Source organism: Aquila chrysaetos, chromosome 2 (genome assembly GCF_900496995.4).
Source record: "Aquila chrysaetos chrysaetos chromosome 2, bAquChr1.4, whole genome shotgun sequence".
NCBI lineage: Eukaryota > Metazoa > Chordata > Aves > Accipitriformes > Accipitridae > Aquila > Aquila chrysaetos.
The window spans coordinates 57,020,406-57,038,566 of NC_044005.1; the positions used below are offsets into that span (position 1 = coordinate 57,020,406).

Consider the following 18,161-nt stretch of genomic DNA (forward strand, 5'->3'; position numbering starts at 1 on the left):
ACAGGAATGTGAAAAACTGAGGAAAAAAGAAAAATCATATAAACCTACATTTTGCATTAAAACCAGGTAAGTATAATTTGAAACAGATTACAATGAACATTCAGAAAATAAGAAGCCACAGCAGTCAAGAGGAGTTTGCTCTCTGTATATGTGATTTGTCTCTAAGGGGCATGTTATTGTTGTTCTGCCACAGAGCAATGCAGCTGAACAAAACCTGAGTGCCCCTCACCCTTTGAGGATTTTGGTCTTTACAGCTCAATATAAACTCAATCCAAATACAAACCCACCCAAATTAACAGAAAACACTCCCTTTAACTGCAGTGCACTCTGCATCCACTTTACATTAATTGCTGGTGTTAACTGCCACGTGCTAATCACTGAGAAATGCCACCCAGACACAGTTCCTTGATATCTGCCATTTGTAAACTCACAGCAGCAAAATCACAGAAATAAACTGCGCTGGTTCAAGGGAATTAAGCCTTTCAATACATCTCTAACCTAAAGCTGGCTCCCAGAACAGCAGAGACAGCTTTATTAGGCAGCAGCCATGTGGTTATCTGTGTGAAACAAGCTCCAGATCCCAGCGATCATTCTCGTAATGCTGATGGGCAATGCAAAAGGCCAGTGGCCTGATGAACTCAAGAGAACTGACCTCCCTCGTCCTCCCGGGAAGCAGAGTGTTTTATTAGCAGGGAAACAGGCTGCATTTGTGGTTTTATTACCTGTGAAAGCACTTGTTCTGTGAAGAGTGAAAACTTCAATCTCAAGTGCTGTAAACATCATAAACACTACAAACATTTTGAAATAAAGCCGCAACTTCCTTTATTATTATCCCTTCGGCACATGTCACCCCCGAAGTGCTTAGCAAACACACTCTCATATGGAAATGTACTATTTTGTCCCAGGAGTAGTTAATGAAGTTTTATAAGTAATGCTGCTGAAGTACCTGGCAATTATGCAAGTCATTTCTGCTCAGGGAAGATGCTGTAGGTTTCTCAGTTTGTCTTATTAATTTCCATCTTCCTCTATGTTAACTACCACTCACTACCCACCATTAAGCGATTTGTTTTCATACTGGTATTGGAAAAGCAAAGGAAAACAAAGACCCTCATGGACCATGGTTTTTCCCTAAAAACAGAGTTTACAGAAGCACATCAACGCATAACAAACACACCTGAAAAAAGCCTGTATTTTAAAAGACAACCTTGTTGCAGCCTGTGTTGCATTTATAGGGCTTTTTGAAGCTAGGTGTCATGAAACAATTTGCTGTCTTTTAAAGAGAGCACTTACCCAAGGGAATAGAGACGGCATTGCTTGCTTCTGATTCGATGAATGAGGCTAAACCTCTCGTCAAGGCAGATCGACCAGGGCTTCTTTGCAGTTTCAGAGTACCCTCTCAGGCTGTTCAGGTTCATGTGTTCACATGAAATCTGTTGAAATCAAAGGATGTGTCATTTTAAGACATGACTTTTAATTTGTTTTTAATTTGCCTTCTGGGGAAAGAGCGGAAACAAGAATAATGTTAATTGGTTTCATTTGAATCTGATTGTCAATCTGATACACAGCTATGGAGATCTGATGATTTTTTTTCCTTGTTCATCTGTTCTGCTCGGTGAAACTTAAGGCTTACATAATCCCCGAGAGAGCAATGCAGTTTGAAAAGCAAATAATTAAGTATTAGTACTATACCCAAAAATCAATTTTCCTGAGAAAAAGGTATTTCGACATTAAAATATTTAATTTTTTTCTTTTCAAATCTTGGGAGTGGATTCTGCATCCTGAATAATGTTAAAATCATGTCATGATTCAAGATTGTAATCACAAGTTGCAGTGTCACCGCAATGTACACTGTATACCTTACCTAGAGTGTCCTGGATCTCAGTTCCAGAAAGGATTTAATCATTACCACAACACATCCCCTCTCCAACAACAAAGGGATTTAAGCAAGTGCTTAACTAAACAGAGTAATCATAGCATGAGTGTCTATGCTGTGCCGGCTTAGACACTGCAGTCTAAAGCCAGGAGAAAAACACTGCAAAAGGAGGAGATAGAGACCCTGCAGGGAAGAACACTAAGTCAAAGTCCTTGTAAAGACCAAGAAAGCAAGGACTAAAACGTGCTGGATTCATCAGAAACCTGGAAGGGTCAAAAATCAGTTAACTGAGAGGCGAAGTCAGCTTTGCCAGCAGCTGGGCAGCTGCCTGCAACAGCCAAAAGACAGCCGTGACTGAGCCAACGAAGCTACGGCCCTGCGAGTGACACCCTGCAGAGGAGTCCCTGCCTGCAGCACCAGCCCTGCCTAGCGCTTCACCCCCACCATTCTGCACCATCCTCTTCCTCCAGACCCACTCTGGAAAAGGCAGGCATGGAGCTGGGGAGCGCCGCAGCCCTTCCAGCGTTTGGGAGCCAGGGCACAGCAGGCGATGGAAAGGCAGTGCAATTTGTAGAGCTCTCACCGTAGCAGGTAACGGGAAGCAGAAGAAAGCACCAAAGCTGTGGCTACTTCTGCCCAAGAAAGGCTGGGCTGCTCTACACCAGCATCAGCTTACATGTGGTGGCTGAAGAACTTTTCAAACCACGTGCAGCCCTGCCATCAAATTCAGGGGTTGCAGGGCACAGGCTGCTAACACGCAGATAGGAAAGCAAAGACTGAGAAGAGTTGCAGGAACCCAGCTGAGCCAACGTGACGAAAAGTTGTTCTTCGGGTCCAGTACCAACCCTGGCTGCAGGGATGGCAGCTGGCACTGCCAGAAACCCAACGATAAAAAAGGTGGAAAGAACAGTACTAGAGACAAAACCAGGTTAAACATCAGTCCTGAAGTGACTGTTCTCATCTTGCTCCTTCCTTCCTCTACAGCAGACTGCCCAGGCTCAGCTCTCAGTTTTAGCCCAACCAAAAAGCACAGGTCTGGCTCCACCTAGAACCATAGGAATGGAACAATTTTACACAGGGGTGAAAGTGAAAACTGAAACCCAGCCTTCGCTGTGGTAGGCACTCTCCACCATTTGTCTTACAATAAGCAAATAAAACTCTCATTCTTTAAGAAGCTTAAGCTCTGAAAGGTCATTATCTGGAGCACTACATCCGAAGAGCTGCACGCTGCATCACCACCTCCCAGCTCCTGCTCAGCTCATAATTCCCATGGAAAATTCATAAAAGCTAATATAGCATCTCTTCATGCTGCTCTCAGGATTCACAAAGTTTTAAGCAATGATTTACGCTGCACCCCACCACCCATTTCCCTTCAGTCACATAACAATCAAGGAATAAATGGCATTGCAATAACAAGCACTAATTTTAAGACACAGAAGAATAATATGCTCTCTACAGAAAAGTAAGATTCTGCAATGCTGCCACTTAAGTGACTCACTTTATTATGAGCAATTACAACACTCAGAATTTGGAGCAGTTTTAATAGCTCTTGCTACTTAATAGCTGTTGCTATGAAAAATTAAAAAAAAAAAACAAAAACTGAACTCTGCCTTTAGCACTATCACCGGTCTGTTGCATGATTTACAGACCCCGATGCACTGAGCTCACATCCTGTTCTGGGCTTCTACTTGCTACTATCACACAAACAACAGCACATGTATGATGGTTCTTCTGATCATTAGATAACCAGCATTGAAAAAGCTTTTTCTGGCCACACCTCGACCCTGCTGATATGGAATCCTCCCCCTCCAGCAGTTCGAGCCATTTTACACTAACGGCAGGGAGCTGAACTGGGGCACAGCAATTAGTAGACACTTGCTCAGCAAACAAGGAAAATGAGATCCCATGCTCATCTACGTAAGCAGGATCCCACTTCCAGAAGTGCTCGTACCAGTCATGGTGTTACCCTGCCAGTTATTAATCCTATAACATCTGCCAGGTCACGAACAAGGATTTGTCTGGTTTTTTCTTTTCACTTATGCTTGTCCCCCCCCCCCTCCATGAGGGTCAGTTACTCTGGGAACGAAACTTCTCGATTAGTGTGTCCGAAGCAATAAACTCTCTGCTAATTGATGTCCTTGTAGGCTTTGACCCAACTAGTGGAGTTTAGCAGCATCTGCCACTGTTTATTAAGTCACCAAGATGAAGGATGTTTTCAGCTTAATATGCCTGCCACAGCCTAAACTTCTGTACAGCAAAACAAGCAGCTCTACACACATCTCTTGCTGTCTCCACATGATCATCTTGCCTCCTGCCCTCTCAGTGCTGGCACGAGTGGAGGCAGAGATGTCATTTTCTTGAGTGTTTAGCCAGGGGTACCTGCAAGCTGGAGGATAAGTGAACACTCTGCTACCCTCCCAGTTACCATACCATCAGCACAGCAGCGTATTTTTAGATGTGTTTCAAATGAATATCGTCTCAGCCTTGAAAGTATTGCATTAACAAAGAATTTCGCATGTGAATGACATTTCAGTGACATTAGCACCTGAGGCTTTTTGCTGTTCTCCAGTGTAAGCGATGGTGCGGTTAAATCTGTATTCAAGGGTCAATTGCTGAAAGACCTGGGTACGGAAAGCAGCCGCCCTGTCGGAACTGTGGGCATCCAGCACCTTTTCCATTTTTTTATTACAGGAAATGCATGCATAAATGCTGTTGTGCAGAAGTGATGCCTCCATTAAGATATGATGGCCCAATTTCCATATATGCCGAACCCTGGAAGTATCTGTCAACACAATCTGGATTTGAAAAAGCACATAAAACCACTGATTTTCCAGGTCATCATTTTTGTCCTCAAAGTATCAGGACTCTATTAGTACCATTGGGACCACTTGTCCAAGCTAGGGACTGATGCCTTGCTCTCATTTTACTGGGAATGTCAAATGCATCCTTTTTAGCTAAAATGAGCCCGGTTATCACATTATTATTGAGAGGTGGAGTGGCTGAATACACAGCTCTCTCACTACAGAATGGTCTGTATTTTTCTGTGTCAGAGAGAGTGCGAAAGAGAGAGCAAATGGGAGAGGACAACCATGTCTGGAATTTCAGTCATATCGTACTCCTGTCAGGACACGGACGCATCTGGAAATAAAAAGCAAGGAACTAATGCATTCTTTCTACCCTGTGTTTTGACCTTTACATTCATGTTGACCGTCACTGTTAGGTTAAGTAACTTTAGAAATAAAGCAGTTTTGAAACAAGTTTGGTGTGACATTGACGTTAATTCCTTATCTGAGAGGGAACAGCCTGTGCCAGGCAAACTGTTTTCTAAATGAAATGAAATTAAAAACCTACCTGAGAAGTGCTAATGTACTTCAGGAACCTCAAGGCCTCGTAGTTGAGGGAAGGAGTTGGACTTGCCCATGGTTGTAGTTCAATGTGCCATCTTACAGTCTGCAAAGCAAAGCAAAACAAAAAACACCTTAAAGGAACAGGATTCATTTCTCAGCACAAGCATAAAATGCAAGGGCTAATAAATTAAGGAGATTTAATTTCAAACAAAAAGAGTTTCCTAGGGGCTTGTGTACACATGAAAGTCATTTCAGAATAAAGTAGGGTTTGAACTACAGTGAAAGAGCATCTAACTATGATTTATCATGATCAGCTTTGAAAGCAGATGTAGGTAATTCAGAAAGAAAGGGCTCTTCATCCAGGATACATGTGTCAACACAGTTACTTTAGGACACCCAAGTAAGCCCTGGCTTGTAGAAATGCATGAAGAAAACTAAGATCTGAATAACTAAATCCTCCAGCAAAACATCTGAAAACAGTGAAATAATTTTAATTTTATATCTATTGCATATCTCCGCTTGAACGTCCACTGAAACAAGAACTTGGATTGCAAACACTAATCACCAAAGGAAACCTCTGCAAACAATCTCTTTCCTTTTTTAAAATCAAGGTTCAATAGAAAAGCAAGCTTCTTGTGGTCTTTGAGAAAATTCCTCTTCCTCTCCCACGCTTGCCTGACAAGAAACACCAGAATTCTGAAAAAACAGTCAGTGTGGCTACGTGTAGCCCTACCACTCCTCATTTTCAGAGCCCCAGGGAAGTAGATTTGGTGGATGTTTTCTGTACTCTGTACGAGTCCCCTCAGCTCTGAACCTTGGGGATCCTGTCAGCTCTTCCAGCAACACTTCCCACATAGAGTGGGACAGAAGAGGTCTTTCAGACACGTGCTTGCAGAGCAACGGGGCTCTGCGCTCCCATCTGCACCGCCTTCTCCAAATTCTGCCCGTTTTTGTCACACTGGGAAGTTTAGACATGTTATCTCTTGCCCTCAAGTAGATATAAATACAAGCACGGTGTTAAGTTGTACTAAATTAAGATTGATTCCTCATGACTCTTCATCTTGGGGCTCCAAAACTCACTTCTATGGCTGGGCAGGTATTATCAAGCTTCCCTTTAATCATCTCTGACTAACTGAGCTTCCATAATGAACAGGATAGGGTTTTTTTTTTTCCATAGGTTCATGCTGACATTCTATAAAATACCAAACAAACAGGAACCTCATTTGGGATTCCCATAGAACCTTATTTCAAATGAAGCCCTGGAAAACTTGGAAATAGCAATTAACCGGAGGGGATGGAGGCAGATCAGAGAGGCGAGGTGCTGAGTCCCCAGACAGGACCGGTCTGCGGCACCAGGAGAAGAGCCAGCATGGTGACAGCGGGAATCCTCTGACGCCATAAAGGAACGCAGGAAAGAAAGAGAGAGGTGAAATTAGAAAAGAAAGATGATTAAAGAGGACCACCAGACCAGATGGTGTTTGCCTTAAGCTGATATCATGAATTGATATTTTTGCAGCCTAAGTAAACATAGTCTGGAGTGAACGTGAGCCAGGAGGTCTGTATGAGGTTTATTGTTCCTTTAGGGTTTCCTGGTTTGTTTGTTTTTTACCATAAAGAGATGCTGAAAAGGACATTTGAGATTTTTTTTTTTTTTTCCCCCCAGAAGCAGACAAAAGTAGCATTTCCCACCCTGAAACTTGCTGCCTGCAGCACACACGGGCTCCTAACACCCTGCCCAGCACAAGGCTGTGGAAGCAAGCTAGCAAGCAAGCTCTGCAGCAGCACATAGCCCTGACCCGCTGATTGCAAAAGGCAGCCTGCAAACAGCTAACAGCAGGAGGATAGGTGCACACCGGGGAGGGAAATGCCTGTAATCTTTCAGAATGAGTCACAGTTCACATGGCTGAACAACGTTTGCAATGACAGGAATGCTGCCGTTTCAACAGGCTTGAAAGCTGAAATGAAAATGAAGACCGACAATCATTTTCGGGCAACCCCCCGCCCTCCCCCAGACACCTAAACATCTGTGCCCAGTTATTCTGAAACCTATTTGTGTGAGAAGTAGCTCATTAAGTAGGGGAATTGCAGGGTGGCCATTGTGGCACCATTCAGCAAGAATTCCCTCTGCACAGAATTGACGTGGAAGAAAGAGGAAAAAAAAAAATCCTTATAATTAACCACGTGAATGAGGTTCTTTTTCAGCAGAGTACAATATCAAAGAGCCACTGTGGCTTTCTCTCAGATTCTTAAAATCTTGAAGATGACAAACTGCCTTTCCACTGCCTCCAAAATGTATCAATAAACACACGACTATGAAGATTAAAACCCCAGTGACTCAATAATGCAGTTTCACTTTAAAAGGGGGGCTGGGGTGGAGGAAGAGATCAACCTTTTATATAGTTCTTTAAATTTAGGAGAACTACACAAATGCTACTTTTGTGACAGAGATCAGAGCTGAGCTTCTGTTTGACAGCAATACTTTTGAACAGCTTCTCAGGTCCCTGGCTCCTTACTAATCAGCAGCCATTTTCCATTCACTAACTAATGCATTAGAGAGGTCTGCTCCTAACACCTTCTAAACACCCCTGTGGGGCACTTCAATAGCTGCATTACAGTAAGATTCACAGACGACGAATGGGGGTGAAAATCCAGTACATCTCTTGGACCAGGAACACCCTCCCAGCTGGTAACTCACTGACACTGGTGATGTGGTATGGGCATGTTCAGGACTCACAAAGTATACTGCTGAAGGAGCCATTCCCTATGTACATTGGTAGCCTTTGTTTATAGTTTTTTTCCAGGTGATTTTCAGCCTGTTCCATAGTGTTTCCATGTAAGCCTTCTCAAATAAACTCTGCAGATAAAATGCACCTGGTCCCCGAGAACCAACTACTTTGTGAAAATCAGGTTTATTCCTGGTAAACACATGTTCCTTATTTTGAGGAGTTTTTCACCTCCAGACTTCACAACTTTATCTCCTCAAAGCAGACCTGACTGTGGCATCATGATTTGGATTTTCTCACTTGTCTCACAGACACCCCTAGAGTAAATTACCAAGAGCAGGTCCCTGTGGCTGCTGTACAAAACAGGCTGAGGAGCAGCTCCTTTCACAGGGGGCTTCTACAGCAAGTACACAAGAGGAGCAGAGGAGGTATTATAGTCCATATTATACAGCTTTGGATATGAAATTCAGACAGACCTCCCCAGGGTCACCCAGGAGGAGCCAGAAAACCACTTCAGACATCCTGCATCTCTGGCTATCGCCATCGGTGTGCTATCTCTCTATGGTAAGGACGCATCTAAGAAGACACCATGACTCTGTTTGCTGAACACCAGTGCCTCCTGGTTTCACAATACAAAGAGATGGAAGTACCTGGAAAGTTACAATGCCACTTAAAAAATATCCTACTGAATATCTTGAAGTATCCCTATATTTATATTGTTTCACTTACAGACACCTTACCTGAAATTAGCATTGTATGAAAAATCAGTCTTCAGCAAGAAGACTGGCACTGGTCAGACACTGACTTCAGCTACCACACAAGTGTAAGAGATATCTAGAAAGTGCTGTCCAGAGTGATGTCTAAATTTTCACCAGATGAGATAACCACAGAGCAAAGAAAACCTTAAAGCAATGCCATTGCTTTGTTAGGAAAACTAAGACACATTTGAAGGTCTGATTTCTTTCCAGGTACTTCACACTTAAGGATAAGGAATGATGTTTCCATCAGACCAACCTGATAGTAATCTATAGTGACTTCTCTCTGGAGACCACTTTCTAGATTTTTCTCCCTCATCAGCCATCTATGATAGTCATCTGATAATCCCTTAATAATCTGTAGTATACATATAGTATCATTTGTCCTAAAAATCTGAAATCATAATATAAAGTTTAAATCAATATGTACAAAGGGCTCACAAACTAGCAGGTGTAAAATTGCAGGTTTGCAGAATTTCTGGCTTTCCTAGCAGAACTTGAACACAGAAGTATAAATCATTAAGTTCTGTCCAGATCAATCGTACAGTTTCAGTGCACTCATTCAAACAGCCCAACCCCACCCTTCCCTTCTGTTTACATTTGAAAGGGAATTAGTAAGTTTTCCATACTTCCATCTTTTTTAACTCAGTAACTGGTTTTTTCCCCTCCTTTAAATCTCCTTCCTTTTTAGCAGCCTATTAAAACAGAAACATATTAGCCATGTTTATAAACAAAAATTTGGGAATCCCACTGCCCTGCCAAGCAGTCTGTTGATTCAATGAAGAAACAAAAGACTTGTCAATACATACAGAGATGTCTTAATCAAGGCAAAAATATAAAATCCTCTAATTAGACTGTGCAACAATAATTTTTTACATTTGAGGCAGGACCAAATGTGAGCAAAAAGCACTTGTGGCAATAAACTCCATCAATAAACATAAATATTTGCTAGCCATAGAAACAAGTGACATGCACATCTTCATCTCCAACCATTCTGGCTGTATTCTGTGTATCATCATGCTCATCCCTTTTGGAAGGGTACAGTGGAACGGAGCTTGCTCATGGGTGAAATTTTGGGTTTAATCACTTTAAAATGCAATGGGTGGGATTAAAATTGCAGAATTTCAGACATCTACAAGGCAAATGTGTATTTATTGGATGGCATTCCTGAAGGCTAGCCTTTCTGAGAGTAGATTGACCCTAGATAGGATTTACAGGGCTTGGCCATCATTTTCTTTGGGCTCCCTCTGGAGTTCCAGTGGTCCTAAGCATATTATTTTGTGGGCTTGGGGTTTTTTCCCCAATTCAAAAGTACCTTAAATAGTGAAAGCAGCGTGTTGCAGCCCACCCAAGTACTGGCTTTGCCTCACGAGGGACATACAACAAGTGCAAAGCCTGCCGAGATGAGTGGGAGGGCTGCTGAGGGTAGAGGCGGCCAAACCTGGCACTTTGCTCCTCTCGCTGACGACACGGAGCGGCTCCAGCGGCGAATGATCCCTCGTGAATGCCCATATTTAGTTTCAGAGGCAATTAGCTGGTTGACTCCAAGGGAGAGCCGGGAGTGAAGAAACATTCCTGCAGTGCAGACAACCAGGGACCAAGCTCCCACAGCAGGCTGGGGAGCTAAGTTATTTGACAGGACAGACGAGGCAGACAGGCTCTTTAAGGGAATGATTCATCTCACTATAGAGAAAACGTCTAAAATAAGTAAGATGACTCATGCACTGGAAACATCCATTTCTCTCCATGACCTCCAAAGGAAGCCTGGAGGACAGGCTCAGATGCGCTTACACCATAGATGTTCAACATCACAGAAGAGGAACCCCAGACCAGAATATCATACATGCCATGCTGCAGAAAAACTTGTATTTTAGAGGGCTGAGCCTACTCTTTAGTTGCGAGCCTCAAGCAACGCTTAATTGTACTTTATTCTTCAGCATGGTTGCATAACTCCAAATGTTTTATGTTTGGAGCAGCAATACGTGGCAAAAGTAAAAGAAACTCCACCTCAAAGCGGAGGTGTCAATAGGAAAGAACAAGCATGCCTCAGCCTTGGCAAAGACCTCCTACAGAAAGGTCAATTCATACGGTCCCCTTTAGCTAAATGTAATCAGCATCATGCAGAGGGCTCACAAGAGGCACACTCATAAAAACATGCTATGCTACATCATTAATGTAGAAGTAGCGGGGACACGAACAGGCTCAGTAAGCTGTAATTTAAAATACAGGTTTACAAAGTGACTATGACTCATATTTAAAGCTCCGAGTGAATTCATTTCTAACGTGGCTGGCTTTATACATAACCCATCCCTACATGTCCGAACTGTTTCTTTCCCTTTTATTTCTTTTATATTACTATTATTTTCTATTTTCCTTTGCAGTTTGGCTTTCTAAAACATATGAGGTTTTTGCTTAAGAAACCATATTGCAGAAATTGCTACATACGCTCCTGCTCTGTATGTGTGTGCCTGCACTGAGCGCAAAGCAGTGGGTCCCCTCTGAGGCATCAGGCATCGGGAGGATCACAGGGAAACACAGCTGACATCCAGTCCTGCAGCCACCTAAACTGAGAATTTCCATTCCAACAGTGAAACCTTTACATGCTACAGAAAGTCCATAATCAACTGAAAAAAAATTAATACAGGAAATCTTTCTATTTCCCCATTTTTTACTTTTCCAAGCTTATCTAAAGCAGAACCATCTCTGACAACACTGCACGCAAGCACACGGCCTTCTTCATACCCAGCCACCGCAGGATTGCTCCATCCTCTGCATGCATTGGGTTGGTGCAGTGGAACAAGCTGGCCACATCAGGAGTCCCTCCCACAGACAAACTCCAGCGCTATAGAACTGCAGCGTGTTACAGAATCACAGAATGGTTTGGGTTGGAAGGGACTTTTAAAGATCACCTAGTCCAACCCCTCTGCCATGGGCTGGGATAACTTCCACTGGATCAGGTTGCTCAAAGTAAACAGTATTGGTCCCAGTACGGACCCTTGAGGGACACCACTCATTATTGGTTTCCACTTGGACATTGAGGCATTGACTATAATTCTTTGGACGTGGCCATCCAGCCAACTCCTTATCCATCTAACAGTCCATCCATCAAAGCCATTATCTCTCCAATTTAGAGGTAAGAATGTTGCTGGGGACCGTGTCAAAGGCCCTACAGAAGTCCAGGCAGATGACATCTGTAGCTCTTCCCTTGTCCACTGATGCAGTCACTCCATTGTAGAAGGCCACTAGATTAGTCAGGCACGACTTGCCCTCGGTGAAGCCACATCGGCTGTCTCTAACCACCTCCCTGTCTTCAGTATGTTTTGGTATATCTTCCAGGAGGATCTGCTCCATGATCTTATCTGAAGATTTGATTGTGGAACATCAGGCTGAGGAACAAAAGCTTTGTGCCAAGATGAGCAAGCAACATAACACATACAGTCAGGCTCTCCCGTGCAGCAAGGCTACTTACCAGAGTAAACCCTGCCTATGGAAACCAGTCCTGTGATAAGAGTGGTTTTTTTCTGCATTAATAAGTGGGTGTCGTCAATTTAAATGAGTTTTTGACGTGACTTGTGTATGAAGAATTTTAGTAACTAGAGGTGTTTCTATGTCTGGACATGTGTGTTTTACTTTATTGAAGAGCGAACTTCTAGGATCCACTTAACTCTCCCCTGGCTCCTCGCTCTCTGTGCACGACCTCCTCGGAGCCCCAGCAGCGCAGCACACATCTGTCTGCCTGGGAGCAGGAGGCGATTGCTGCAACAGCCAACTTACACAGCTCTGAGCATCACCCAGAGGGCTTCGCTTGAGAGCGGTTTATCAGCACTTGCTTCCCAAGGCTGCAGTTTGCATGATAAAACTCTTACGCTTAGCAGGGAAAAGGGAAAAAGCAATACGTCGTGAATGCAAAGTTTTACATTGAAATGAAGAAAACAATTTTCTGACTTCAATTCTCATTAGAAACCAAAAGAGTCTTTACATGCATACATAACAAGCCCTGTAAAGGCAGCAATCATCAAGCCTTTCACCTCTGCTCTCCTTTTGTTAAAGTTCATGTTTATTTTCTGCTCCTTCTGCTTCTGATTTCCCATCTGATGGTATGAAACGGAGCCACACGCATACAAATTACAGCGCTCGCAGGGAACTGCTGGCCTAACCTGCAGGCAAGCCACACCAGCGACCTCGATGCAAAACACCAACAACTTCCATGTCGTGGGAGGTTCAGTGTTTCACATGCAAAGCCCACGCTCAAGCTCTCCCCAACCCTACTTTTAGTTTTGCGTCTTTTCCCCCAAACAAATGTCTCATAAGAAAAGTATATGCAGAAGAAAAGGATGCTTGGCACCGACTTAAATGACAGAATTTATATCACTTTAAGAATTAAGAAATGGCTTTGGAAAAAATAAAGAACACCTTCCAAAACTAACATGACACGGCCAGATCTGTAGAGCAATTTAGGTGACTAATGCTCCACTGAATTCAAATCGAAACCCTGACTTCCATAGGAAATGAGTATTGGGAACCAGCTTATCAGGTTTAAATTAGCCGTTGCGGACACCCCCTTGTAAATTCACTGGCAGACCTGGGCTTCAGCAACTAATATACATCACCCTGGGCGCAGGTTTGTGACTTACAGGAAGCACATGTTTGAGAACACTTGCCAAAATATTAATTTGTAGGTACTTATGAATTTGGAAAGCATTGCATCTAATTTATTATTTACATAGCATAACTACCACCCCTCGCTACCTCTGAGGAATAAATCCACTGCAGCCAAAGGAGCTGGGAGCTGCAGAGGTAGGAAAGGGCAGCGTTGCACTGGGAACTCCTCCTCCAACCTTCAAAGGTCACCAAAGACTGACGGCTCTGCTGTTGGAAATCCCAGCAACATCAGGGAGAAATATACATTTATTAAAAGAGAGATTGATTTTACTCTGCTAACAGACAAACGGCTTTAAAAACAGTCAAGTGGGATTTCTTTTCTATGGTAATAAAATAAAATAAATAAATTGGGCAGCAGCATTCCAGTGTTATCCAGAGGCTGACAGTGTGATAATTTATATCTGACGGAGATCAAACCAGGAGCCAGAACAGATTGAAATTTATGGAAGCAAATTCTCGAAACTGCTTAAGCAGCGTAATAATCAGGTGAATTATTTCCAGTGCCTGCATGCCTTTGCCAACACTTAAGGATAACAGCAAGAAACAGATACAGCAACTACTGGTCACTGCTTGTCAAATTCAGACTTTAGCTAAGCAGAGGCAAGACCATGTTTTCAACCTGTATTCATAACTGCTTTAAATGAAGTGCTTTGGTTGAGAAAATACAGGTTATGTCATAATCCATACAATAGGGAAAAAAAAAAAAAGTTATTTTCCTCTAGGTTGACTTCATTGCAATATTCAAACCACAGAGTACAACAAACAGAATTCATCAGTAAATAGTCAGCTAGCCAGATAAGCCGAGTTTATTTTGTGCAAATTCCAGCACTCTGTGATTTACAGATAGGGATGCCTCTGGCAGTCTATCCGCTGACTTCAGCAGGCTCTGCCTGAGGCTAAGAACTGGGGAAAAAGAAGGCTCTTTAACGTAAAACTTAACATTTTCACACAATTAAGAGCATTTCGCACTTGTGCAACTTTCTGTCACATGCAAGTGGAGCACAAATGTCTAACCAGAAATGGTCCACCACACCTTCCAGCCTAAAGGGAGGTCTGAAGCATCAGAAAACCCCTTCCCCTTCATCTGCCCCTCCTGAGCAAGGACCAGGAGGACCTTCTGTGCCCAGGGAGCAGGAGAGGGCAGTATTTGTCACTAGGCATCTATAATATCATAAAGCAAGTAAACATTAATTCTTATCCATGGGTAAATCGAAAGGCTGAGTGACTTCTACAGGTATTTAGATTTCATAGCATAAAACCTCAGGTAAGATAGAAAATATTCACAATAGGTACCTAGGGGCTTCAGTTCACTTGCTCACACTGGGTTTTACTGGACAGCCAGGGAAGACTTAAAAAAACAAACTTCACTTTTTTCTTCTTCAACTCCTTATTTCATACAAGCGTTAGTTAATAAAACAGGGTAATGGAGCTCCACAGAATGAAACATATACTAGCTTTAAATGTCTACAAACATAGTTCCTTTCTTGTTTTTAATATGATTATGGATTACTGCCCTTAGCCTAGAGCTATGTAAATGTCTTCCAAGCAAAATAAAACAGTGTGTTGGGCAATTAGCTCCCCATGTCTAGAAAGGGAACGAGAGCTGGCTTACAAGTTGTTAGGACTTTAAGTACAACCCATTTATAAAGAAGAAAACCAAGCTTGTTTCAAAGCACACAATTTTGAAATATTTTTTATTCAAGACAAGTATAGACCCCAGTATCATAAGCCCATGGAGGATGGGCTGGGGCAAATATGCACCATCCTCTTTAGTTAAGGACATTTTCCAAATGTTTTATTACTAATTCTGAGCATTATACAGAATATAGCACTGAACAGCTACAGGGTTTGACCCTGAACTCCTGAATGTACCCAGAATTCCCACAGATTTCATAATGAATAATAATTGCAAGATCAAACCGTTAATCAAGACCTCTAACTAAGAAGAAACATCAGCTCAGCAGCAGCCAATTGACACATAATTGCTTCTTGTTTAATTTTCTCAAAAGAGCAAGGGAAAAGCAACAAGATGCCATTGCTTTGCTCTATTCAGGATGAAACAAAGTTAACTTCTTTGAAAGTTTCCGTTCTGCAGAACAACTATCAGGAAAGCCCCAAAAGGGACGTGACATCCGTATTAAATTTTATTGTTCCTTTGGGGTTTTTTTTCAGGCAGCTCCTACCCTGCAGCATTCATCTCTGGGATAAATCTCAATCCTCCACTAATGCCATCAACTCTGCAGGGAGCAGGAAGGATTTCAAACTGATTCTTACCATTTTTAGGCTTCTAAGTGGCAAGTATTATTTAACATTACATGCCATATCAATAGACATTACCATCTCTTCCCCCTAGCATTTCAAACACAGTCTCTTTGTAAAATATGAAAGACAATGTTAAATAAAGGGCACTGACTTTGAAGCTCCCAGTTAATTATTTGACTTAGCTAGCTGCTAGGAGAGGAATGAGGAAGCGGGCTGGGGATGGATGGGGCAAAGTGGGGGAGGTTAAAGCGCCGATGGCAACTCTACAATATTAACGTTCACTTGTTCTAACATCATTTTCAACCGCATGCATTTCCCAACCAAGTCCAGGCCCTGGCACGCGCGCGCGCGCACACACACACACACACACCACACACACACCACACACACAAGTCACAAGTTACTTATTACCTTATCAAAAGCAATAGCAAGAACACAAAGCATCCACTGTTTCAGCAATATCCCTAAGGGAGACAAGTTGTCCAACTGGCTCTTTGCATGCCTTTCCTTGATAAGCTCTCAAGGCTCACAAAGTTTGTCTTCCACACCCCAAGAAGTGCAGAGGGTTCAATTCCTTCAGTCTGCAGGAGCCACAAGGTCAGTCCTGGAAATGACCCAGAATTTTGTCACTTCCAGAAAAACCGACAGCAATGTACCTGAAGCTGCACCTGAAATCTATCAGAAAGCAGAACCCGAAGTAAACTTCAGCGGGTCACTTGTTAAATGAGCTGTTGGTTAGCTTTTTCTGCAACAAGCATGTAAACTCAGAGCTTTTCCATGTAAAATCTGAAGCAGTTGGCTTGACCCGAAAATCCTAAAAGACTTCAGAAGCCAATGGCTCACTGAAAAGTCCTCCTGATCCTACACTCCCAGAGACAAGAGAAGCTCCCATTGCATGATGGGGAGAGGTGGCAGCAGGAAGGACATTCCTCACAAGGATCCCCCAGGTTGGGGATTTGCAAAGCCAAAACAGTTCTGTGGTACTGACTTTCGAAGAACACTGCAAAGCTCTTTTGTTCCCATCTGCAGAGCATAAGGAGAAGACTTCGGTGAGAAGTAAGATTTCTGTGTATGTGGTAACAGCTGCTGGAAGTATTACATTTATCATTACACAAAGGCATAAGGGAAGATTTATTTATCATATTTATACATGTGTCAGGAAGGACGTAAATTACAGGGCTAGTTTTCAAATGTTGCAAAAAATGGGGAAGAAAGCAAAATATCCACCAAGGCGTTCCCCCAGAGCCAGACCCAGGACTTGTGCTCTTCAGGGGGTCAGCAGTCACCCAAGGACACCCCGTCCACCCATTCCCTGACAGGGCAGCCCATGAGCACCTCACAACCAGCGCCTTGCTTGATGGCACCTGAGCCTGATGGCACATTTAAAAGAAAGACTACTGAAGACGAAACAGAAGACCAGGCAGGGGAAAACACGTGTCACTGAAGATCCAAACTCTTCCACTTAGTACTACATAAACAGCTGGGAACGCTTCCGCCATCTCCTGCTTAAAGTCACCGAGTTGTTGCCGTAAGAACGAGCTCAATATCATGGCTTTCATCTATCTGATACCCAAGGCATCAGTCTTGGCTTCCGTTACCCTTAGAGATTTGCTAACTCAAAATAGGACAGTGTGTCAGTCACCCTGTCACTTTTGTATACAGAAACACTGACATAAACAACATTGAGGTGAGTAATATGTTATGGATTCCAGGATATACATGCTATACCACAACTGAAAGAAAAATTAAATCAAATCTCTTTTTTTCCCCTTTTACTTGTTCCAGTGAACTGAATGCCATTTGATCTTAGACTTCAAAAGCACGGAAGGGCTCTGGACAACGTTTCATCATCCACAAAAGTATCTTGGTCTGTATCTGCTAGCTACGATAACACTCGGGTTGATTAAATGACTCACATCCACCCTACACAGCTCTGGAGCGCTGAACGGCCGTCCAAGACAAACACAGCTCAAAGTTAATATTAGAACAAGTGATAAGAGGGGGCTGCTGCAGATGCCATCAAAGATTAGTGGTGATTCACGCAGACTTTCTCACCTACATGTTAAGTCTTTTATCTAAGCTGTGCCGTGAGTGATAGCTGTCACTGCCAGGCTGCAGGAGGAGTACAGTGTGGTCTAGCACAACCAAATCACACTTCTTGTGGGAGGACCGGAGGTCCCTCACTAACGCTATCTAAACCTCCAGATTCTACATCTGTTTTGTAAGAGAGATGATGCACTTGTCACACTGTCTGTACGAGTCTGCAAGGCAGCTGTTAGAGGGTTTTGTTCTTCACCACTGGATTTCAGTACTGCATCCCTTGTCGTGGACCACTGGAGTTTTGCTCTGAGTTCACACCAAAGATCGACCAGCTGCACCTCAGTCTGAACCACGGCCACAGTTCAGTAAAGGTGGCACGAGAGAGATGTCTGGCATGCTAGCACCTACCATGCAGCCTTGAAGCAGACACACATCTCTGTTAACTGCTTGGCTGGATGCGTAAATGTTGATGTGAATTGACTGAGCAAACTGGGATGGA

The 18,161-nt window shown here is 43.1% G+C and overlaps 1 protein-coding gene across 2 annotated transcripts in view; it reads right to left on the minus strand.

The window, feature by feature from the left end:
- METTL24 (methyltransferase like 24) overlaps positions 1–18,161 on the minus strand; it is a 49,133-nt gene that overhangs the window by 22,809 nt on the left and 8,163 nt on the right. For both annotated transcript variants that reach the window (XM_030002583.1, XM_030002589.1), the window contains exons 2-3: positions 5,225–5,323; positions 1,291–1,430 (exon numbers count right to left, since the gene is read on the minus strand). In XM_030002583.1, coding sequence (XP_029858443.1) covers positions 1,291–1,430; positions 5,225–5,323 — 239 coding nt within the window. The remainder of the gene's footprint in view (positions 1–1,290; positions 1,431–5,224; positions 5,324–18,161) is intronic.